Source organism: Hyalella azteca, unplaced genomic scaffold (genome assembly GCF_000764305.2).
Source record: "Hyalella azteca isolate HAZT.00-mixed unplaced genomic scaffold, Hazt_2.0.2 contig12765, whole genome shotgun sequence".
NCBI classification, from domain to species: domain Eukaryota; kingdom Metazoa; phylum Arthropoda; class Malacostraca; order Amphipoda; family Hyalellidae; genus Hyalella; species Hyalella azteca.
This window is the reverse complement of record NW_025942713.1, coordinates 55,119-80,018: the sequence shown is the minus strand read 5'-3', so window position 1 is coordinate 80,018 and position 24,900 is coordinate 55,119. Positions and strand designations below refer to the sequence as shown.

The window sequence follows — 24,900 nt, the reverse complement described above, 5'->3', positions numbered from 1 at the left end:
GTCAGCCATCTCTCTTAGCACGCCAATCTTATGGTGCGCTCTTCGTGGGAAGAGCCCCTCGGTATTGGCCAGCAGAATGCGACACTTCCTATCTTGGTGCGCTTACCTGCAGCGACACCGCTCTGCCAGGAATCACTGGTACAGGGCTTCGACATCTGGAGATTCATCAATTTTAACTGACGAATCTGGTGTTTCATTTGCTCCCTCATGTCTAAAAAAGCACCGAGTCTGACCTCTTACTCGCCTTGTGCTTCTCTGGCCCAAATGCATGGTTGACTTACTGGATTTGCTTGGTCCTCTCGGGTCTCCGTGGACTCTGCTCATCCCTGCTCATTATTGCCCATTGTTGGCTGTATACTGAATATTAGTGACAAAGTATAGTAAGGAATTTGCTGGAGCGTTCTAGCAAGGGTAGCGGGTTTGTGACACATCGCCGTCAAATCCACAGAGATGATATTTCCATTACCGAAATTAAGCCTTCTGTGTGTGGGGCGACTCGCGCAGGGATCGCCAGGTACAATTTTCTTGATACATGAATTGAAAGCTTAATGTCGGCACTAAGATCGCGTTAACTCTATTTTGTTTTTTAATGTGTCTTGCCGTGCGAAGAAATTCAAATAGTAAGTGAAAACACAAGTTTCTAATTTATGGTTACTTGAAAAAATTCGTGGAAATTTTATTGCTTCAGATTTGAAGTTCGGTAGACAGCTAAATTTTTAACAATACTGTGTAATGTCGTATATTTTATCAGCGTTTTGGTTCTTAAAATGGATGGAGGGGACCAGAAATTAGTTACGCTCTAATGTGACTGTACTGAGTGTTTCGAATTAATTTTCCTGATACTTGACTGCTCTTGAGCTGAACGAATGGAAGAGAAACGTACGCAATCTAGCGTCATTTGATGCAGAGGCAGCATATACCCCCAGGTAAAAGTACTTCACTTCGTTGCGTAAATTTGTCGCATGCCGTCGTTCAGTTTTTGACCTTATATTTTTTCGTCAATATTATTGACGACTTTCACATAAATGAAATGAAAATTATTAGTAGTATTTAAATTATGACAATTATTGCAGTTTGTATTTGATATTCTCTCAAAATTAAACAATCCTCTCATCGAGAGAATCCTTGCAGCAGGACTGTTTTACTCCAACACATGATTGAAAATGTCTACACACTTTGTCACGCTGTAGATCGGAGTGGCATCGTAGTCTCTCATCGATTCGTGAGTGGCACCGTAGGCCTCGAATTAGGATCAAAGTAGATCAGCTGTTGGTCTGGGAATGATGTGCAGGTGGAAAGATTTAAACGTTGATATTCTGTATCCGACAAGACAAGATTAAATAAGGCACCTAATTTTGCTGAAGTACACATGAAGTAAACCGTTAACGTGAAATACAATAAATTTTCGATAATCAATATCATCGACAATTTTAGAGCAACTGACGAGTCATCTATACATGGAATTTTTTTTCCGATATTTACAGTGGCATCAACGTTATACGAGTACGATCAACATTGAAGTTGTACATGCTCGCGTGTTAGACTCATGTGAATGTACTGTCCTACAGTGCATATTAAAAGTGTTTATGCCTTAATAATTTGAACGCTGCCTGACGTGGCTTTTAAAGTAAATTGTTCGTCGTTGATTTATTTGTTTGTCACAAGCGTCCGCTTCCTGGCAGCGAGCACTTCGAGCAGTCATGCATGCGTTCCTGTATGTTCATGTCCACGTTCTTCTGCTACATTTACATTTAGCATAAGTTTGTGTATTAATTTTTGCAACGCCTTCATTCCATTAATACCTTAGTATCGGTAGTACCTCCATTGACAGTGTCACACTGGAAAATTGAATAGATTTTAATTCGTTTTTTATTGCACGAACGCGTAAAGAGAACTAGCTGCTTGGTTTATGGTTTTAGGCGTAAAAAATTCGTATTATTTTATTGGGTATTTCAATTCGTTATTTTTCATTGAAACAAAATCGAATCGAACGCCTAATACAAAGAATGGTTTCCAGTTTGTAAAGTTTGTCGACTGCTGGGTAAGCCGTGCGGTGTTTGCCACAAGCTGTGCTCTTTGCTTGCTAATTGTACTCGTTGTTGGATTGTTCTGACATTGTGGAGGACAAGCGAGCTCTGCCGTCGCGCATTTCCTGTACAAGTTTAAAGAGAAAATGAAGTTCAGTTTTTTTTAAATCTTGCTCATTCGAGGCTTTTCTCGGCGTTGCCGTTTTATTTCCTCTAAAAAAACATTCCATAAGCCTTTCATGCACTACAGGCCTAATTCTATGCTTAGACGACGTGATCCGTGTAATTTTTCCTAAATCACTACAGTAACTCTTGAATTAATTACTGAATTGTATTTTTAATTTTTCAATATCTTGAATCCAACGCCATATTAATTATTTTACTTGCAAGATACGCCATTTGTATATATTCGGTACGATTTGTGTATGGATTCGCTACGATTATTGGAATCTTTTGCGACTTGAAATGGAAGGAGAGTATATATGGCGTGTTTCTCGAAGCCATGGCTATTTTCCTCTACTATAGAGTTAGCGTGCTTCTCCCAATCAATGTGTCGGCCTGGTCCCCTCTCCCCCATGTCAGTAGCCTGTCATCTTAGTTCTGTGACCCACTGACACACTTTTCTAATGCCCTAAACTTATTCTTCATTCTTGAAGCTCATATACTGAGTTTTATGTGATGAAATTGATCTGGTGGTTCAATATTGTACGACTAACTCGGCTGTTGCGATCAAGGTTGTGTTCACACGATGATGGATGGGTCGGTGTCACGTCGCTCATCTTCACGACCATCACTCTTCATTCATCAAGAGCAACTCAGCATTCATGTGACCACTCAGTCCTCTGCTAATAAATTTCATTCGGGAGATTATGAGTCATCCCCTATCGTTCCTAGAAGACACATTTTCAAGTCTAGAAATTATTTACAGATCTTACAAGGTTTAACTTTTCCTACTTCCCGGAATTTCCGCTGTTCTGAAGTACTAATTATTTGTTGCGCTTTTTGTTTTTCCCATACGTGGGAAATGCAGGGATTTAAATGGCCAGCTAGCAAGAACTTAGTGTAGTCTCTTTTTTTCTAATTTAACGTAACCATTAGTGGAAGCATGCTATATAGCACAACCCTGGCAGCTCAACTCTGAAATCCTATATATAATGTCATCATATTTTACATTAGCAATTCCACTTACGTGGTTATGACGCCGTTGTCATTCAACACGATCATATTTAGGAGATAATTTTAGGCGAATTCTGGCGGACTTCCGAGTAGGTGCGGAAGCGGCGGCAACCGCACGCCAAGGCCACGCCCACACCGCAACCGCCGCTGCTGACGCCGGAGCCGCTGCTTCCTGCGCTCCAGCATCCCTACTTCTGTTGTTCACTTGTAATTCATTTTTATCCCGTGCTGTGGCCGTTGTCATCGACTCGTAACGATGAATTGACTACGATGACCATTTTTTGGGTGGTAATTACTCTGAGAAAATTAATTCCTAGTGACATTAGATTTTATTTAATCAACTTGCGTGAATTTTCATACTTTCTCATTTTTGCTTTCATTCCACGTGATTGATTTGTCATGAAAATTTTTAATGATTAACATTCCCAGCGTTTATTGATTACAATTTAATTCATTATTTTAACTTGAAATAATATTTGGCTAGTCGGGCCATGTAAGCCGTCACTGCTAATTGGTGATTCATTTTGCATTAAACTTCGATCAACAATAGTTTGTTACGCACAAAAGTATATGAAAAAACTACAGATATCTTGGTGTATCTCGATTTCATTTTTAATTAATGGATTTGTTTATTTTTCATACAACTGTTTTTTGTATCCCTCTAATTTGTGCTCGTATTTTCAATTCATCGCGCCTCAAAACTTGAGTTTTAATGAGTCCTTCTTCGTGAGAACTTGATGACATTAATCAGAACAAGTGACGTTAATATATGCGACGTTCTCTTATTGACCTCAGCTGGTGCACGTCTCCCTCGCCCCGACCCTCGCGGCACGAGGAAGCGCGTGCCAAGGGCTGCGGTGGCGGCGGCCTAGGAATGCCTCTGCAGGCTGCAATTAAGCAACATTTGACGCCGCTGTCGCCGATGTGTTACGCTTATTATGTCTTGTGTTGCTCCAGTAGCATTGTGTCCCGGAAGTCTCCGTAAAAAAAGACGTCTATCAACTGTGTGGCTAGTTTGACTTTTTTTTTGCAACAAGTCTTTTGATTTTTTCGCTATTACGTTTCCAGTTTGAGATGATGGTCTTAATGTATGAACCCTCATAATGACGGTAATGTTTATGTTCTGTCCGCATTATTTCAGTGGGTTGTCGAAACGTTTTTTGAAGACGTAACCTAATAAATTAATCTAGGCGCATGTACATCCATTAGGATACTAAATCCATGTCTCGTATCGTAACCGATGAAGAATTTGTTTTAGAAGTCAATTTGTCAGTTGATGTCAATCATAGTTATAAAACAGTACCTTTAATTTCTATGATGCGCATTAGTATCTTTATGTCAGAAATTACCAAATCGATCTTTCATCTATCAGAGCTATTTTTACATGTACGACTAATCACGTGGAGTTTGCTATTCCTTTTAGAACTAAGGTATGTTATCCTAAGCCTTGAAATTCCGTGTGCGTTCGCAAACGATGGCATGCAAGCCACATTAAAGTTGCTGCAATTTACGCCCGTACAGTCGCTCCATGCGCCAGTCTAGCCGAACTCGCTGTCTGTTCCTCCAGCAGTCTGCTTGTGACCTCAGCGCTGTCAACACCTCGTATTACTCGGCTCTTGTAGTCTGACAACTAACTTACTTTTCTCGTCCCTAAGCCGAACTAGTTACGTTTAAATTCAGTGAGTGAGTTTTTCAATTATACCGACAACATTGACTATGCTAATATATTTTCTACGACTAATAACGAATTCGTTCAAGATTTTTATTTTTAAAATTTTTGGTTATTAGACTGTGCTCCAACTTTCGACATAAGCACACTTTACAACATTTTAGAAAGATAATTCCAGGCACCTGTGCTCTCTTTCCATTATACCTGCATTTTGAATAGATGCAACGCGCCCTTAAATTTTAATAAGCCTAAAGCATTATGCCGTTTTATTCTATTGCTGTCACTTTCCGATTTCAAAACATTTCATTATTTTTAACCTTATATTAAGCCTTGTTTTTAGCTGTGAATTTAATATTTTTTAATAATCCTGGAGCTATTTATAGCGCACGCCTCAAGTCTTGTGTATGTTTTTGCAGTAACAAATATTTTCCTACTCGAATTTTGATAAATAGTGAACCCATTTAGCCGGATAATTTGTTGAAACCCAAACGACAATTTTCTATCACATTTCCTTTGAAGACATGTAATCACTTGCTTATCCACTTTTTGTCACTTGAAAATTATAATCTGTTTATTCTTCAAATGATTGAAGCAGTATTCATTTTAGTATGTGGCTCGAAAAAAAACGACACCTAGAAGCCTGTTTTAAGATATCGATATAAAATTTAAATCAACTAAAATTAGATTCACTTATCCATCGTTACAAGCGTCACTTAGTCTCCCTACGGATTCAATAAATATTTTCAGTTCCTAACTTATGTGTGTGGGTTATTCTTTGATGTCTCATCATTGGTCATGTGTTGGTCTGCAATTAATATAATACAACGATAATAAGTTCCGTTCAGATCCCTGTTGAACATTTACATGGATCAGTCAAATAACTTTTTTAAATGTAAGTAATGAACCAAATGTACGATGTATTGCCCTTCAGGTGCTGCTGTACCGCGGTCGCATCCACCTGCTGAGTCCGTCTGTTGTACCGTCAGCCGAACCGTCCGCCGTCCTGCCCATCATGGACGCCGTCAAAGCTGTCACGTCTCGTCCATCTGAGACGCTAGCGTCGCCCCTCATCCAGGAGGCTATCGGCCTTAGGCTTAAAGAGTCAGTATTCATGATTTAAAGTCTGTATTTTGTTCTACTTGGGCAATTCTAGTTAAGCAATATTGTTGTAGAATTAGAATGAATTAATACTTTGAATTTGAATTAATACTTTGAATGAATTAGTACTTTGAATACTTTGAATTAATTATGAATAAATAATTTGAATTGAATTTTAAGAAAAGTCGCAAAACTGAACGCATTGCGATGTTTTAATTTGATGGTCTATGCTTTTCAACGTTTCTTGTATTTTCTATGAAGCATAATATCCTGCAAAAACAGATATTTTTCTTCGATTATTTTTTGCATGTCTACTTTTTTAATGTTGAGACGAGAATCAACGCGCTTCAAAAAAATCTTATTTTTCGTCGGCTAGAATTTCCGACTGTAGGTACTGCTGCGTCATTTTTCATTTTTTTATACGAGTCCAGTGTGGCGAAAAGCTGTTACTGTAATTAAGGCAGACGATACCATTCAGTTTTTTTTCTCCAATCTTCTCAGATTTTGAATTATCTTAGAGTAAGCCGGAAATATACCCGTTGCACATTACACTAAGGTCGACGCAAATTTTATATTTTTTACCGAATTTCAGGGTCTTGCAACAAAGTAGGTGACCTCGAACTTCTGTGCTGCGTTGTAGCTGTGCATATATAGGCCCAGTTTAGTTCGGGTCAATTTCCCGTAGAGTGTGTATTTAGGTCGCCGTTTATATGTAATGACTTATCATTATTCTCTAAATTCAATCTTACATTTTGATTAATTGTTTAAGCTAAATCTTTAAGCTTTAGCTTTGCCTGGTGTAGTGAAAAATTGTTCACGTTTGTTCTTTGTTGCTTCGAGAAATTCAGGCCTTTTATCAAGTAAATAACGATTCTTCCATGTTGAAGAGTTTTTAAATAATTGTACCTATATCCTGACAGGACTGTAAAGTTTAGTAACAGGTTTAAGGTTCTTTGTCTCAGTCACTGTGGTCTTTAATAGATCATATTTTCTATTGGACAACTAATCCTGATCGGCAGCAATGTTCCCATCGGATCACTTCCTGACGTCTTTTTTTCGTCCGTAGAGAAACAGGATACTGGCATCTACGTCGTTGCCTTATAAAGTCAAGTTAGTTTTTGGTATAAATGCCTGGTCGGGATACGGAGCAGTTTTCACTTGTTCTATGTGTAATTTTCTTAACCTCGTTTTCCCAGTTTTTTCATTATTGGCCTTTCAACTCGAAATCGGAATATTGATAAAGACAATTTTACTTTCAGTGCGCGTATTGTTATGCTCATGAGTCATTCTATTCTGGTACCGCTTCCTAGTTTCTGTGAAATGTTTGGAAATGTTGTTTGTGAAAAAAGTTCCTGAGAAAATTAAGTCAGCCGATGAGGGCCAATAATGGAATTAAACCTGAGAATATTTATACTGGACATTTGATTAACTGTCGAAACGTCTTCACCGTATTAGAGGTTCAAATGCAACTGCGTGGAGGCTTTGTTACATCTAAGAATTCTTACCGTGTTAGTTATGAAAGAAAAACGTATCATCTTATAATCGGTGAACTCATAATCAAATTGAAAGATTTTTTTATTTCTGGTCGAGAGAAATCTTAAAGCAGTGAAGTAGTGTTCGGTGAGGTGATGATGATACTTTAATCCTCAGTTTGCAGATCTTCAATTAAGACTATTATCGCTTATTGAAGCTTAAAATCAGAGGAAAGTAAACCTATATCATAATTTCTGCCACTTAGACACGGGGGTAAGTTTGTACAAGTTTTATGTTGACAGTTACCCCGGGCGCGTGCGTCGGGAGCAGCACGTGGCACACGCTTACGTGCCGGTGGGCGTGGCGGCGCTGCTGCGGGAATATCCTACTTTGGTGGCCCCCGCCGTCACCGCCTTCTGCAGCAGGGACCAGATGGACTTGAAGGTGCGTTATTCTGATGTACGCGTCTCTTATTTCTGACTCTCCAGAATCGTCTGCTTAGTTACCTGCCCCTTATTATTTTTATTTTGTTTTCCTAGTCATTTCCGTCCAATATCACGATTCGTCGCAACATGCTACCCTTTTCAAATCTGTAACGGGCCGCATAAACTTTGAGATTCCGATAGGCCATCTTAGAAATTTCGTATTTTAGTTTTCGACGTAATTCAAATAAAAATGAACGTTATTTATTTCTCAGTTCATTTTCCATCACTTCAGTAAGCAGGTCATCTTCCTCGTTGGGTTGGCTTTGCATTATTAATTTCATCATTTCTAACGGAAACCATCGGAACCATGAGAAACATTCGAAATTTTGTCAATTTTATAATCACAATTCATGCAAAATATTTATCATTGGCTTTAGCTAGTTTAGATTTACGAATTTATGAATTAGTTCGTGTGAGATCTGCCTCTGAAGTATGCCTTGTGCGGTCGACGCGCTGCTGTAGCCCCGCGTTCCACGAACGCAGCCGTCCTGTTGTGCGTATCGCGTGGCTTCAAATGATGCGTGACGGAAGTGAGAGCGTGCGAGGCGTTGGCTGGATTATAGACTAGGAACTCTCGTGAAGGAAGTGCTCAGCTGGTCCTTCCTTCCCGTTGGACCGAAATTGTTAATTTATTTTATATTATCAACATGATTGAAAGAAACCAACAAACACTATCTTTAGTTATACTACCATGAGATTAGTATTGCATGGAGACTTGCCAGCAGATATTTACTAATTCCATAATTATTGAAGATAAATTTTTCGTGAATGTTGTTGGCATCGTGTATAATCAGGTACCCTGAAGTTCTTGAATTGTTGTACCCACGTACTCGCACTCGTCGTAAATATCTCGACGTAACCCGTAGCGCTCGGGACAAATTAACAAGTTGCGTGATGGTCCAATTGCATCATTAAAAATCGTAGCCGTGCCACGTTCAAAGCCTAATTCTCGCTGATTCCAGTTCTTTTTAAACTTTGGTAAATCGTATGATACATGATTGTTTGCTTGGTGCTGACTGCTTGTCTGTATTTGTTTCATGACGCTACATTTTACCTCGTGTAACTATCGCCATCATTACAGGCACTGCGTGTTATGAGGCACTTCCCGCCGGAGCAGCGCGTGATGACCGCAGTGAAGTTCAGTAAGGCTCTCTATGCCAAGCTTCAGGCCTCGCTCTACACGCCCGATCATAAGACCGGCTGGAACCTGCCGCCCCTCTCCCACAAGGAGCACAAGCAGCACCTGCTCGGTGTTAAACTGGTGCGTGTGATGAACGCGTTGAAGTGGGGCTTGCCTGCGTGTGTTCGCGAGCTTAGCTGTGTATGTTGCATGTGTTGAAGTGGGAGCTTACCTGTGTGTTTTGAACGCGCGGAATGGGGGCCTAACTGTGTGTGTTGATAGCATGAAAGAAGCTTACCTGTGTGTGTTGAACGCAGTGAAGCGAATCATACCTGTGTGTTGAATGTGTTGTAGGGGGGCTTAGCTGTGTTTGTTAGCGCCTTGAAGGCGAGCTTACCTGTGTGAGACAACCTCTTCTCTGTCAGGGAGGACTGCTCCCACCCTATCTGGTGCGTTCACTAGTAGGTATTACTTTTGTGTGTGTTGAACGCGTTGAAGCGGAGGTCACCTGTGTGAGAGGTATGAAGAAATAGAGTCAGCTTAATAAATCAGCCTTATGAAAATTGAATTCAATACATGCAACTTTGTTATTTTATGTTTTAATAGGGAGCGCCTAAATTTTGAGTATTGACTATCATTCTAACGTTCACGGTTGTTTCATGATTATTTTTTCTATTCCAATTTTAGACTGTAAAGTATAATTGTTTACCTGATTGGATCTTGTTCTTAAATTTGTTTCTCTTTGTGATTGTATTATACCGGAGATTGTCTTCATTTAGTGCGGTAATTTTTGTACAGGCGTGCGGCTTTGAGTTGCTGGTTTGTAACGCTGGTGGTGTGACGCCGCTGAGCTCGCCGTCAGAGCAAGCACCTCCTGAGACCGTCACGGCTAACCCTCGCTGGGGACGCTATAAGAAAACTCTCACTGAACGCGGCTACTTCAGGGTGAGCGAAGGGTACTTAGTCACCTTCTTGACCACTAAAGCAACTAGCAACCTTACCTTCTAAGGTTTTAGCTACAACTCGCACGAAAACTGACTTTCTGTACGTTTATCCTGACCTGAAATGTTGTTCGTCTATATATAGGTAAATATTTGAAAGTATTTTCAGATTAGTACGGATAATTTCATATTGGTGAAGCCATATTTTAGGTTTCATTTCAGTATTTTTAACTAAACTTTAGATATATAGTACTGTATTCTATTTCATTCAGCTGAACATGTGTTATATAGGTACTTTATTTCAATTCATGTCGTATGGTATTTAGTGGAATTGTATTTTGTTCCTGCTTATTCATAATCATGATTTTTCCCCAGGGTGAACTAGAAGGCTCTAAGCTATATAAGGAGCTGGAAAGCAACGCCTCACGTTATTTCAGCGAGCATCTGCTGAAGAAGGATCCTAACTCGGACGCTAGCATGGACACGCTCTCCGCAGGGGCCGTTGTCATCAAGCTGCTGCCCTCTGTCAACGCCGATCTCGACTTCTTCGTCGAGCGTCAGAACAGACTTGTTCCTGCTGATGGTGCGTAACTTCATTGTTCGAATGATCATGTGGGACAAGCTCGTATGTGGACGCTTGCGTGAAGAGTCATTCTCCTGGACTTTATTGTAAGATTCTTAATTGGTCTTAGATGAATGAATTATTCTGTGAAGCCTAGCGCTAAGACCACTGCTATGGATAATCGGCACGCTTTCAATTGAATCATTGTAAGCTGACAATAATGAAAAATAATATAATGTGTGCACTTGACCAGTATTGGGTAACTCAAGCCCCCGATTAATCAATGGCATTTCCAATAGCATAAAAATTTTTAACACTAGTCTACATGGCTCAACTCCGAGGTTTTTTCCTCATCAAACTTGACTTTTCTTTTCTCCTACAGATGACTCTTGGCTCACGATCACGCCGGAACTGTTGGATGAAGAACTTCAGAAACGCTACGGTAATTCTGAGAGTAATCCCGCGTCCACGGACGAATTGCAGGCCGACTTGCAGGCGCTGATGACCCACCAGTCAGACTACGAAGGCGTCGAAATGCCTCAGGACCTGCAGGAGCGGCTGCGAAAGTTGTCGACCATGTCGCTGCCGCGGCGTAAACAATCGCAGTCCGCCTCGCGTAAAGCGTCTCACGCGCGCAAGGTGTCCCAGTTGTCTGTCCATCCCCAGGCACGGAAAATTTCAAGTCAGTCTAATGCTTCAAATAGCTCCGAAATGTCGACACTCTCGTCTAAAGTTGACTTCAACGCTGACAGCTTCATGGATGCATTAAAGAATTCAATGGGTGAGCATTGATTGATTTAGAATTTAGATGACTACAAGAATGCTGAAAAAAAAGAAAATTATTTATTACGTTCAGAATTCTGATTATATGGGTGGCAAGACAGATATTCTTTAGTCAGTAGGTAGTGCTACTGTTCTACTACACGTTTTCACCTAAGCATCATTTTATTCCTAGGTATATTCACTGCTTCAATACGTTCTCTTAATCTCTGACTTTGGCATTCAGAGCTCGAGGTGCCAGAGGATGATTACTGGCTCGGCTCAGACGAGGAGTCCGGCATGAGCAGCTACGGCGACGAGTCCAGCGAGGGCGAAGAGCTGCTCAGGAAAACGTCAAATGCTTCACGTGACTCAGCCACGTCGTCTGGCGAGGTTCGTTTTTCAGTTCTTTATACGCTCTATCCACGTATTGAAATGTATCGTGTTGCACATTGTGCTGCAACCCTCGAGTAAATATACGAAATTATTTATAAAGAGGAAGCAACTACGATTCGTCACTGATATGGGACGATGTGAACACTGCACAAAGGAGCGTAGACCTGTGAAACTATCGATGTTTACATTATAGCAAGTAGGAACCATGGACATGGGTGTCCAACACGCTAAAATGCGTGAAAGCTGTTAATATCGCTGCTTTGTAAGTTGAGTGAGCGTCTGGGATTGATTACAGATTAAAGCTGTCTTTAGTATTAGCCGCACAATCTGAGTTAAGTATTGTGTACGTAGGACTCGTTAGATAATAGTCGAGGAAGGTGACACATTTCATAACTATTTTTGTTTTCGCAGCATAACGCCAGACTTGTTTTAAATTCGTTTTATATTACAGGTTTCGAGTTCGTCAAGCCACAAAGACAGCCGTGAGTTGCGCGCTGTTATGCGAGGAGTGGAAGAGGAGCTGCGCTCCACCACCATTGCTGACACGCTCCGACCTCGTCACTCGAGCAGCACTGACGACGATGAGTTCGATGATGTCGAGGACTTTGCGCCCGTCAAGGTGGACCGTCAGACTGTCGAGCAGCTTGTCAAATGCTACGCATCTGAGAAGGGCCAGCAGCCTGGTCCTGCATCGACTCTTTTTAATTTTATCGGGGCAAAGCCTAACTAGAATAATCTCCGTTATAAGATAATACTATAGCTCATACATTTAGATTTACTTTTAGGAATGGTATGTCACTTCGTTTAATAAACCTGTGTTAAACACCGTTGATAAAAAGCAAGGTTACTCGCAAAATTTCATCAGCTCGGAAAGGTGATTAGCAAGATTTTAGTTTGTATCAGCGGTTGTTGATCCAGTTTTGAGCCAAAATCTTGATTCGGGTAGGCATGCATTCAGCGCCTTTGAGGATGATGATGCTTCTTCACAGTAAAATTTATAATGTTACGTTGCAGCATTAACGTATAAAACTCATTGAACTTCTACCCTTAATTAATACAAATTCGCGAATAGCCTAAATACGATCCATTTACGCGCTTAATACCGCCATATCACGCGCATGCAGCAAATGCACTGCTCATATTTTTAAGTAAATTAAGTCATGTGCTCGAAGAACACAGCCGGTTCCGAGCCTGGGATATGATGGCATTCATAAATCTAGTTAGTTTATAAGTTATCTTAATTTCGCTGCACCTGTGATCTTATTAGTTCTTAAGTTACCTTCTCTAATAGCACACTACTATTTACCCCAAATTAGGTCCATCGCAACGAATATGTTATGAGTGAGATGCAACTGTACCCGCTGTAAAATGTGGAGTCAGAGTGGAGCCGGAAAACGTGGAATCGAAGTAAAAAAATGTTTCTTCATTTGAACCAATGACCTACCTGTACTTTTATTTTTTGACACTCATCTCTAGATGGAATTCATATTTAGCGCGTTGTTTGGAGTCCTGAAGTTTGCTTTCCGTTCACTTTGTTTGTAAAACCTTTTTCATGTCCATGGCATGACTAAAACAACATTGAACATTCATTATATACAAAGCGGACAAAAGTTCTTTCAATTAACCCTCTATCGCCTGACACGAGTGACCGGAGCAATATTGCATCACAAGAATACCCAAAAATGATACGTAGTAGTGAGCGCGAAATGACTTGCACTGATGGTTGCCGCCACGTACGACAACTTTAAAATGTTCCCTGTTGCGTACAAACGTCCTCAGGTTTCTACACTCAATATAATTTAATATTATAACAACCTATAACACTCAATGTAGGTTGCTACACTTACGTATAATTTAAGTTGAAAATTATGTTCCCGGAGAGTGACATAGGGCGGTAGAGGGTTGAAACTGAAATTAATTTCCTGAATTACAGCACTGTGGATACTAATAGCCTAGCATTTGCAGAAAGAAGTAGGAACGAACCACTAGGTACTTCTTAAAAATAGAACAGACAATAACAATTTTTAGAAATTTTATTTAACAAATAATAATGCAATGCTATTTGAATTCCATATTAGATCAATAACTTCTTTCTCTCATTTGCGATGAAATAAACATTTAGAATGCACGAGCTCATTTTTCTTTTTTACCCGTCAAATCATTTTCATCAATTGAAGTTTGCTTTGCTTCCTCCATGCGCTCGAGCTCTTTCTGCTCCTTGTCAGAGGCGTACGTAAAGAGGACGGTGCAGTTGGGCAGCTCCTGCTGCAGGTAGCGCGTGATCGCGTCCTTGTCCTTCACGGCCGGGAAGTCGTACAGCAACACATATTCTAACTTCCTGGAAAAAAAAACGATAAATTCACAATTATTAGCATTGAAAGTATATGAATTGATGTTAATAGAAAGCTATGCGGGAAAGAATAAACCTAGTCACAAGGAAATGTAATGAAACATATCTGAAATCAGTTAGGCAAGTTAAGCAAGATGATACAATGGTTTTTCAAAATTAGGAAAATCACAGTCATGATCACACCATGGTTAAGATCTCACGGTAGTTTAGCAAGGTACTTGAGACCCTCGGCAGTAACGTTGCCACAAGCGGACACTTGGAGTTGCTTGAGGCTGTCACGCAGGTACTGCAGCTGACGCAGTGCGTCGTCGTCGATGTAGGTAGCTTTGTGCAGCACGAGGCGCTCTATGTCCTTACAGCCTCCTGGTCCAGTGAGTAGATCTTTGAGTGCAGCTCAAGTTACCGACGTACCTACACGTCTCTGGACCAATAATGACTAGACACTAATTTCTTCAATCTTTTGAACGTGACACACTGCCTTTAATCGGATATGAAAACGCAAATTAACAAGTCAAGCCTACAGACTCGTGGAAGTGTCAAAATTAACAAGTTATAAATTTGGATAACTGCTGTGGTTAGGAGAACAACAGTTGAGGAACAAATAATAATGGTGAACCAATTCGACAACTCAATTCGAAATTAAAATCATGATCTTATGTATACGGAATGAAATAAATATTTCAAAACATGAATAGATCTTGAAATACTACAGAACATACTACGTACTACATGCAATTACATGATATATTACGACTCAAATTGCTCATTAGCAACAATTTGAGGCCACATCAGGGGTTCGGACCTACTGAAATGCTCGAAGCCTATGTTCATGATGGCTGAATCTGTTGCGTCCACCTCGGCTATGGTGAGCCTGGGGCCCCCAACCGGTAGGCTGTTGTAGTCCTTGGTGAATTGTGCATGTGTCTTCCACCTGCAGAGTAACAGACCCGCGAGCTACTGTATTTCATGTCCCGTTCAGTACGGCGCAATAAGCTACCAAATTACCCAAACAAATCTGAACTTTTCATTTGACAGGCCATAAACCAAGGATAGTTATGAAGAATATTACTCATACAATCATTTTTGAAAGCATAGTAAGAAAGTGTCCATCATTAAAGTAACAAATAAACACAAAAGGCTAAGGTCACACTTGAATAGCTGGCTATGTACTAGTACTTCAACAAACAAATTTGTTCCTAGTGTAGGTTCGGTGAGATCGGAGTGAAATTTGCAGACCCACTGCACGGTAATCAAGCACTCATTGTATGAAGGAAAAAGATCTAACATCGTTTATGCAGTCCTTTGGATAACTTTGGGTAACTTTATGCAGTCCTTAACTTTGTTTGCTGACGGTTAGTATAGTGATTGCTTGCGCATTTATATATTAACAAACATAGCAGTGTAAGGTATTGGCTTAGAATGATTAAATTCTTTTGAAGGATTCAAAATGCAACTTTTGCAGCATTTTTCAAGTTATTTTCTATTTATTCATCAGTGCTGTAGTTTCTTGAAATTAATTCATGTTTTTTAAAGTACAAAATGGCTAAGCTGTATTGTGGCTTCTGAATCGGATTTGATAAACAAATTTAAGAATAATTTGTTCATCAAATTATTCTTGATTTAGTTCATTGTTAACTTTTTTCCTTCTATGTGATTTGTTAACTATTTCTATGTGATTTGATGAGAGAAGCTTACCTTACAGCAGCACCACATCGCAGCAGCCACTCGGCACAAGCTCTGTTGGCCCCCACCTCTTGCACGCGGTCCGAGTCATACCTGCAACAAATATAATCAGGATGAATAAACTTGAAATATGAGGAGAGGAAATGTCAATTTAACATTTTTATTCCTGCCAGCATTGATGGACAAAATAGTTTTCATGTTAACTGAGAAAAAAAAACGAATTTCTTCATTGTATGGTTGCGGGAACAGAATATGCTCTTAGGATATATGTAATACTATATATGCAAAACAACACACATCCTAATAATATTTTGAAAAAAAATGGTGTTGATCACATCATATGGTTTTACTATGAAATAAAACTAGGTACATATTCTACTCACAACCATTATTCATTGAGTTGAAAATACTCAACTGAAATATTCAATATCTTTTTAAAAAATCATACCTGAATATTTCACTAACTCACATTACAATTTTATTCTAAAAAAAGAGTATAGTCAGATGGGGTAAGACAGGACCAAAAACACGAACAAGCCTGTAGCATCTATACCATGAATAACTAAAAAACCCTAAACCTATCACAAGGTGTATTTATGCAATAGGCTTCTAAGTTACAACATAAGCTACGTTTTCTATCTAACATAGTTTTCTGTACAAATTAAAACAATAGTGCATTTTTCCCATAAATGAGAAAATGCGCTAAAAAGTGAGCCGGTCCCATCTTACCCCAATGGGACCGGCTGGGGTACGACAGGACCAACTAGTAATTCTTATGTTACAAGGTTTTTAACAAAAATACGAATCTGATATTCAATATTATCCATCTATGTCCTGTGGATATTACATTATTTGATTAAACAACCACTTAATACTGTTTTGTGTTGCGGGAAGTCAACTCTGATATCAGTCACATTGGAGTTTTTGTCATGAGAAAACTTTGTTAAGCATAGTAATAGTGGGTTGGCTTTGGTTCATTGTAGAGCACTGCTAAATGCTTCATGTATATTCCATTAGTGTCATTGTCTGAAGAATTTATCAAATTGTTGATAAAACCAATGGATAATAACTTAAGTGTCAGATGTCATGCGTTTTCTTGCTAACTGCATTTGTGGTGCACTTCTTCAAACATAGCTCATACCCTCTCACAGAGTTGTGATCATAATTAATTTTTATGTTTCACACAGTGATTTTTCCCCCAGCCAATCTTGCACATACTAGTTCTGCAGCTCACTAATGGTGTTACCGGTGTCTCAACGCGGGTGAGACGAACTCGTCACCTACTTTAATTAACTAAATTGGTAACAAAGATTGAGTTCAACTAGTATGATGACTAAAGGTTGAAAAGTAAAATGAAACACAAATACTGGTTCTAATAACTACTGGGATCTCATACAGTAAAAGGGACAGGAAAATGACAGAATAAAGGAAAATGTGTAAAAATGATTAACTGAAGCTGAACTAAATATGACGCCAAGTAAAAATGCACACGGACCAATGAGTGGCTGCGCACTAATAACTGCTTCCAATACATGTCAGTCAGGAGGTTTATAGGGTGCTTTAAAGCAAATCACTCAAGAGGTTAGGGACTAGGGAGAGCTTTCCAGCAAATCACTCAAGAGGTTAGGGAGTAGGGAGTGTGGGACAGCAATTTATACGCCACCACACTTTAGAATAGTATTTGACATAAATTTAGATAATCAGTTACTGATCTAAACCTGACCTGAAAAGAATGAGAATGATTTTAGTTGAATTAATAAAATAGTTAAACACTTCAATAGAGAACACTCAGTACCAACACACATAAGCAAAAGATAAAAATTTTGACCAAAATGCTCCATGTACTGCACAATAATATATTCATTTAAAAACTATTTTTGATAAACTGTAGGGTAAGAGAGGTCCATTTGTGGGGTAAGAAAGGACCATTTGTGGGGTAAGAAAGGACCATTTGTGGGGTAAGAAAGGACCATTTGTGAGGTAAGATAGGACCACTTGCTGGGTAAAACAGGATAATTTAGTGGTCCCGTCTTACCCCATATGCAGTCCTTTTTTACCCCATTTTAGAATACATGTCAGGCAGTGATGGTAGCAGGTAGGAATGCCTAGTATATCTCAAAAGTTGCTTATTACTTGAGGTTACCTGCCTACATCCACAAACCTGGGCAAAAAATTTTTTGTCATTAGACAGAGCTCATTTCCCAAACAAGGTTAACTATTTTCACATAAGTTTTACACCCTTCTTTACATAGGTTCTCTTTAAAAATTAGCCAGAAATACATTATTAGCAGAAGAGGGTTGAAACAAGCACGGAAATGACAGGCAATGATTGTTCTAACATATTCTTTTGTCAAATTAAATTCAGTGCAATTAGAATGCATGCCATGGGCTGGTCCTTTCTTACCCCATGAAACCTGCAATCCTGTCTTACCCTATTTGACTATACTGCTGATATGTCTTTAAATAAAAGTATATACCTATATTATAATGTCTTCAGCTCAGTCCTGTAAATTTATTTATTCTCAACATTTACAGTGCAGTTAGTCATAAAAGTGGTAGGTACTATACTTCCATTTAAGAATGTACCGGTAGTCATCTTAACATGTATTTGTAGCCTAATAGGGAGCAAAAATAAAGAAATTAAGATTCGTGAAACATTTTTTTACCCACATTTCCCTCATTGTCTTCTGTACAAGATTTTAATCTATTAACTTGATACACAACACTGACTATCTTTGAGGTAATGTTTCCTATGCTAAATTAATTGAAAATTATTGCTGCATAAAATAGTTCTTCCTATCAATGATATTAAATTTAATCATTAAGATGACAACAGCTTGGAAAAAGCAGTAGTACTTTTGATAGCATTTCCATCAAAAATAAAATGTGCATTGGATTACGTATCATTTATATGTGAACTATATACCTAGGGTAAATGCGGTATATTCCGACATCATAGGTAATTCCGTCACCTCTCCAGCTTTTCCTGTATATTAAGCTTTGTTTTAGTTCCATGCGTTCATTGATGGTTGAAATGGTGACGTCATACATTTGCGTGTCGAAATACTTTGTTTTGAGAGTCATGTGAAGGCAACAGAACTTACGTAACGCATACGGTTTGTTTTTTATAGTTTTTCATTTCTCAATGCGTCCTTAATGTGTCGGAATATACCGTGTTTACCCTATATACTGTACATACTACATACTACCCATATTATTTTTGCCATATATACCATTGGTGAAACTCAGTCAGTGATTATTCAACCAAAATTTCATCTTTTAACTTCAATATTTTGTTACTGATAGTACTGTTACTCTGCAGTCAACTAATTAAATAAAAAACATCGCAACAAAAGAGAAAGTATATTCATAACAATTTCATCATGTGCCAGCCAATGAGCTGGGAAACAAAGGTCCTAAAATTGTTTGATGTCAATTAAGCAGTCAAACAAAATTTTATTAACTCTAGTGTTATATTGAAGAATGAAGACTTGGATCATGATTACACTGGTGAATAGGATATAGATTATTTAGTGTAATCACATATAGAGAAAATGATTTAACAAAAAATAGCATTCAACTTACTTGTTAAATACAGTATTCAGCCAGCCCCAGATTTGCCTTTTTTCCAGTTGCAGCTTATTTCTTCGTTCATCACACACCTGTGGATATAAAGGTTGAAATATCTGTACCGTCAAAACGGTCAAATAGGGTAACAACTAACAAGGGACGATTTTGAGCATTTTTTGTCAATAACTTCTTACCATGAAACATTTCATAGGTTAGGGTAAACGCAGTATATTCCGTCATTGTGGGTAATTCCGTCACCTCTCTAGCTTTTCCTTTATATTAAGCTTTGTTTTAGTTCCATGCGTTCGTTGATGGTTGAAATGATGACCTCATATATTTGCGCGTCGAACTAATGCCTGTCTCTTATACACATCTAGATGTGTATAAGAGACAGCTTAGCAACTGTCTGCAATGCGACTCTATGAAATCGTTTCTACCAAACATATATTTCCCCTGGCCAGTAGCTTAACTTGTCCTATGCAGTATTACTTAGCTTATGCGACCTGTATTTTATAAGAATTCTGGTGTTCAAGACTCTCGGATAACATGAATATGAGTTATGATACTTTCTGATGAGTTCTGTCACTTTCTGACAACCTGTCTCTTATACACATCTAGATGTGTATAAGAGACAGCCTGTAAGCTTACAGATACAGAAAAAATGCTATGATGCTGCTGATATGAAGCTTGCAGTGGACAAGGTTGTTGTAAATGCTCAATGGCATGTTCATGGATACCTTAATATCACATCAATAATACAGTAATATCCCATCAATAATATGGTACTGTCAACTGGGTGATTCTGCTGTGTTCATAATGATGGCCAAAGTGGGGTAATAAACAGTCATAAACACTGGCCAAAGTCACTCAGGCGTTTATGACCTGGTTTACAACCCTGGCATTTATGACCCCCGGCCTTTATGACCCCGACGTTTATGACCCTGCATTTACTACCCCAGCATGAATCAAAAACACAGCTGAAGTCACCCCAGTTGATGGTAATTAATGTTTATGGTAATATCATATCAATGAAGGAAAAACTAGTAAAAGTCACAGAAAATGTCATTTATTCTACCTCTACATTGTCTACAATGGAAGAGGAGGACTTCAGAGTACTGTTAGTAATGGATGAGTAGGCTCTGCATGCTTCAAATATTTTAAAATGAAGTTTTATTCCCAGTGTCCTGCATAGCCCCGTTCAACGTTCAACGGGGCTACTCGGGACACTCTTTTTTTGCTTCTGGCACCTTACGAATAGCATATGGAATTTTTTTGAAGGTGCCATTCGATAGCCCTCGCAAAGAGCTATAAAATGAGCCTAAACTTGTTTATGACATGTTTCATCGTAAGAAGTTATTAACAAAAAACGCTCAAAACCGTCCCGAGTAGCCCCGGTTGACGGTACGGTTATTTTTTTATAGTTTTTCATTTCTCGATGCGTCCTTAATGTGACAGCCACACTCAGGAAGATGTATATAAACGGGGAAATTTCTCGCGTAAATCAATCTAATTATATTTTTTCGCGCAGACGTTCGTGCAAATCACGGTCATCGAATCCGCGCCGCGCAGCACTCGGCGCGGGCCGCGGAGCTGTCCGACACAGTTCTGATTTAGACACAGTTTTCATCTGAATGGAATGGCAACGTCCTCTGTAGATGATTTCAAGTAACGCTGAACCAGCATTGCCAGATGATGGTATATTTCTATACCAGATTTCACAAATCTGGTATTTTCAAAAGGTATCTGGTATGAATATTTTAGATCTGGTATATATGCCTAAATCTGGTATCTTTCTGGTATTTTCTGACTTACTGCAAATTTACTGTATTTTGTTCCACCTCTGAAGTTTGAACTTCCTCCAGCGTAGGCGTAGATTATATTATTATTTATATGAATTGCCTTCAGAGCGGCGCAATTAGAGCTTTCCCGCCATTTATGGAACTGCAAGTTTACCACAAGTTTTCATGTCAACCGGAACTCGAACACCACAGCAGAGAGTATTTTATGCAGCTAATGAATTTTGCAAACTTTGCTGGAAGAGAGATTATTGAATTTTAGAAAAAATAACTTTTAATTTTTTTGATGCTAGTAAAAGTTTTTTAGGCAGCGTGTATGACCGATTTAAAGGTCGTGACCGTAGGTCACCACGCCCCCAATTCCAATTCCATAACATTTTTTCTAAACTACTGTGCAGATTTGAACAAAACTTTGATGAATATAAAAACCTAACCACCCCACGGTGATGTTTAGCTCGTGACAATTGTTTAGATTTTACCTTTGTTTGCGAGTTTATTTTTAGCGCATTTTCTCATTTATGGAAAAGGCGCGATTGTGCTCGTCATGTCCGTCCGTCCGTGACCATGTTTTCGTCGACGAGAAAATGCGCGCTCTGTCACTCACTGCAGTGAGTACTGAGTTATAGTTTTGATATTTCACACGTTCGTGATTTAAATAGTAATACGTGCTCAAATTCGCACTGAGCGTAGAATTTCTCCTAAAATACTGAACATATTTGAACGAAACTTCGTATGTGAATACTTAACCTCCCAACGGTGATGTTTAGCTCGTAACAATTTTTTCGATTTCGCCTTCGTTTGCAAGTCATACGGATGTGCGGAGAAACGACCGGCATTTCTCAGGCCGAATTTTAAACTTGCATTGACCATGAGCCGTATACGTAAAGCCGTATAACTCGCAAACGAAGGCAAAATTGAAAAAAATGTCACCAGTTAAACATCACCGCTGGGAGGTTAGGTATTCATATACGAATTTTCGTTGAAATCAGTACCGTATTTTAGAAGGAATTTCGTGCTCACTGCGAATTTAAGAACGTATTGCCGTTTAAATCACGAATGTGGCAAAAGTGAAAAAAAAAAAACTCGCAAACGAAGGCAAAATAAAAAAAATTGTCACGAGCTAAACATCACCGTTGGGAGGTTAGGTTTCTATATTCAAAGTTTATTTCAAATCTGTACAGTAATTTAGAAAAATGTCATGCTCACTGAAAATTTCCATGCTCACTGAATTTGTGGAGTCCGGCCGTAAATTTGTCAGAGACGTTGTTGTTCGCCTATGAGGTCACTGCTTTCAGTGACATCACGGACATTAACTATTCACCGAACTGCGATCAAACCAATCCGTCATGTGAATGACGGGTTTCCCACATTCACCATTCCAACAAAAAAAAAAGAATTGATTTTATTAATTAAAAACAGGGAATGGTTTCATGTCAATGATCAGGGCCCCGACCTTAACGCCTCTGATGGTGGCCTACACCGACTCCGAGGGTCACTGAGCTGTGACGCGAGCGAGGAGCGGTCCCACGTCGAACTTTTCTCTGACTGCTGTTAAGCCCGGTCCACACGCTCAGTTTTACACAACGATTTGTCTGCGCAGTTTCTAATCGTTGCAGATAAAACGTTGCGTGTGGACGGGAAAACTGCGCAGTTTTGGAGCCGGCGGGAAAACTGCGCAGTTCCATCGAAATCTGAGCTACCGAGCTGGAAACCGTCGCCTCACAGAAAGCATCGTTGGCAGCATAGCCGAAGCTTCTGGAAGGTTGACTGCGTCGCCGAAGCTTCGGGAAGATTGGTAAATGGCGTCGGCAAGATCTTCAAAGAAGTAAATTTGTCTGCTAATTCGTCTCCGAATATCTTTCAAATATTTATCACTCTCTGCATAGTGGGCACCGCGCAGGTCGTTAAAATGACAATATAAATTCCCACGCACCTGGCACATCTTCCTGACCAAGGTGTGACGGAATATACCGCGTTTACCCTAATCAAGTTTGGGCTCATTTTAAAGCTCTTTGTGAGGGCTCTCAAATCATCAAATGGCATCTAAAAAAATTTCATATGCTATTCGTAAGGTGACAGATGCAAAATAAAAGCATCCCAAATTATAGGCCGCCGGGGCCGGGGGGCCCTTCCGCCCTGGGAAGTTGGGAACAGGGTAATCTGGGACACTTAAAATAAAACTCACTTTTAAAGGGAGCATATCAGTCAAAATCTATTTTCTATATTTAGGGAAGGATCATCTCCAAACTTGGTACACATATGTAAAATCGAAAATGACAATTATTTTGTTCATGTGAATTTTTTTAGGTACCTACCTGAATTAGTAACTTTTGATGTTTGGACCTGGACGAGCAGTAAGATGAAGAAATATATCTTACGGTTTGTTTGATATTTGAATGACTTTCTTGAGGTTTGCGCACAATGGCTGAAAATGCATTTATATCTTTATTAAGAGAGTAAAATTTGCATTTTTCTGCACAAAATAGTACATTGAGAAGTCTACTTCTGAAACAAGGTAACACCATCATTTCGGTATGCAAGGTTGCCAAATGGGCCTTTTTTGGCCAAATTCGACGATTTGGGCCTTTTCTCAATGGTTTAACGGACAAAATCTAATTTTGGTGAGACAATTCCATTCTCCATGAGAAGTTCATTTTGGCGGATGTAGTTTGTTGTACGTTTTGGACAAATTTACGGCAGGACTCGCTGCCGGTGTCCAAATTCAGTGAGCATGGAAATGGAATATCTCTCAAAGTAATAGTCGTGTTTAGCTCGTAATTTTTTTTCAAATTTCACCTTCATTCGTGAGTTAAATTACGATACGTGCTGAAAATTGCAGTTAGGACAAATGAGTATAAGTACTTAGGGATGTGCGTGGACCATGAAGGATGTCAGAGAACAAAGGCCGCGAATTTAAGTAAGGCGAACCAATGGTTGGGTATACTTGGAAGTGCAGCAAAAGTGAGAGCGAGTAAGTATGAAGTATTGAGAGAATCGCTTTCCGCACCGACAAGTGTGGGGTTCGCATACATTTGCGCCAACTCGAAGAGCAATTGAGACGCGGAAGGAGTCGGGATCTAGAAGTGTTCCAAGAGCATCCGAAGGAATAGCGTGAAGCCACAAGCCACTCTTTCTCTTCGCCGCCGCAAGTAGACGAGCCCTGGATATTTGGTCCGCCGCTTCAAAAAGCCGCGCCGCAGAGGCCGCGGCCACAGGCCCATCCCAAGTCCTCTGCCGGCCCAAACTCGCGTCCTCGGGCAAAGCACTACCTGCGTTCCCATTGCGCCACTCATCTACCGCCATCTGCAAACTGTCGTCCTCGGCCAGTCATACATTATGTAAAACAGCATCAACTAGGCCACGGACGGAGAGGAGTGACGATATGAACGCAGGGAGCGCGATGTCCTTTGACATACGGATACCCAGGCCTCCCAGCCGGACCGGCAACACAGCTTGTTCAAGAGATTCGCGCTCGAAGCTGACATTGGTGATGGTCGAGATGGCAGAAACCAACACCTCATCGAAATTGATTTTATTTATGACGGGTTTGTCAAAGTTTCTCGATCTCAGTGACGTATAAAGAAAGCTGAACTGAAAGACGGAAATCCTCGTGGGTCAACCTTATATAGTTCAACCATAAGACAAATCCGTTCACAAAAAAGACCAAAGCGCAAAAATTTGAATTTTGGAGATTATTGTTCCTTTAAATATACAATAAATTTACGGCCAACATGGATTTTTGCCAGACGACGTGGTTGAAAAAAGCACTAATTGTCAAGTTAAAGGGCCTATCTG

At 39.6% G+C, this 24,900-nt stretch overlaps 2 protein-coding genes across 3 annotated transcripts in view; one reads left to right on the top strand and one right to left on the bottom strand.

Moving 5' to 3' along the window:
- The window catches only part of LOC108683423 (protein ecdysoneless homolog), a 42,421-nt gene extending 29,105 nt beyond the window's left edge, over positions 1–13,316 (top strand). For both annotated transcript variants that reach the window (XM_018172737.2, XM_047883375.1), the window contains 8 exons: positions 5,804–5,973; positions 7,746–7,887; positions 9,010–9,189; positions 9,847–9,993; positions 10,365–10,572; positions 10,934–11,332; positions 11,558–11,703; positions 12,158–13,316. In XM_018172737.2, the coding sequence (XP_018028226.1) occupies positions 5,804–5,973; positions 7,746–7,887; positions 9,010–9,189; positions 9,847–9,993; positions 10,365–10,572; positions 10,934–11,332; positions 11,558–11,703; positions 12,158–12,436 (1,671 nt within the window). In that variant the 3' untranslated portion in view covers positions 12,437–13,316. The remainder of the gene's footprint in view (positions 1–5,803; positions 5,974–7,745; positions 7,888–9,009; positions 9,190–9,846; positions 9,994–10,364; positions 10,573–10,933; positions 11,333–11,557; positions 11,704–12,157) is intronic.
- Positions 13,317–13,725: 409 nt separating this feature from the next.
- On the bottom strand, positions 13,726–23,811 carry LOC108683424 (ATP synthase subunit s, mitochondrial). The gene is made up of 6 exons (XM_018172738.2): positions 23,421–23,811; positions 19,325–19,401; positions 15,752–15,832; positions 14,863–14,987; positions 14,257–14,419; positions 13,726–14,044 (listed from the first exon to the last, which is right to left on the bottom strand). The coding sequence occupies exons 1-6, from the start codon at positions 23,631–23,633 to the stop codon at positions 13,840–13,842; spliced, it is 864 nt and encodes a 287-aa protein (XP_018028227.1). The 5' UTR covers positions 23,634–23,811; the 3' UTR covers positions 13,726–13,839.
- Positions 23,812–24,900: the final 1,089 nt, after the last annotated feature.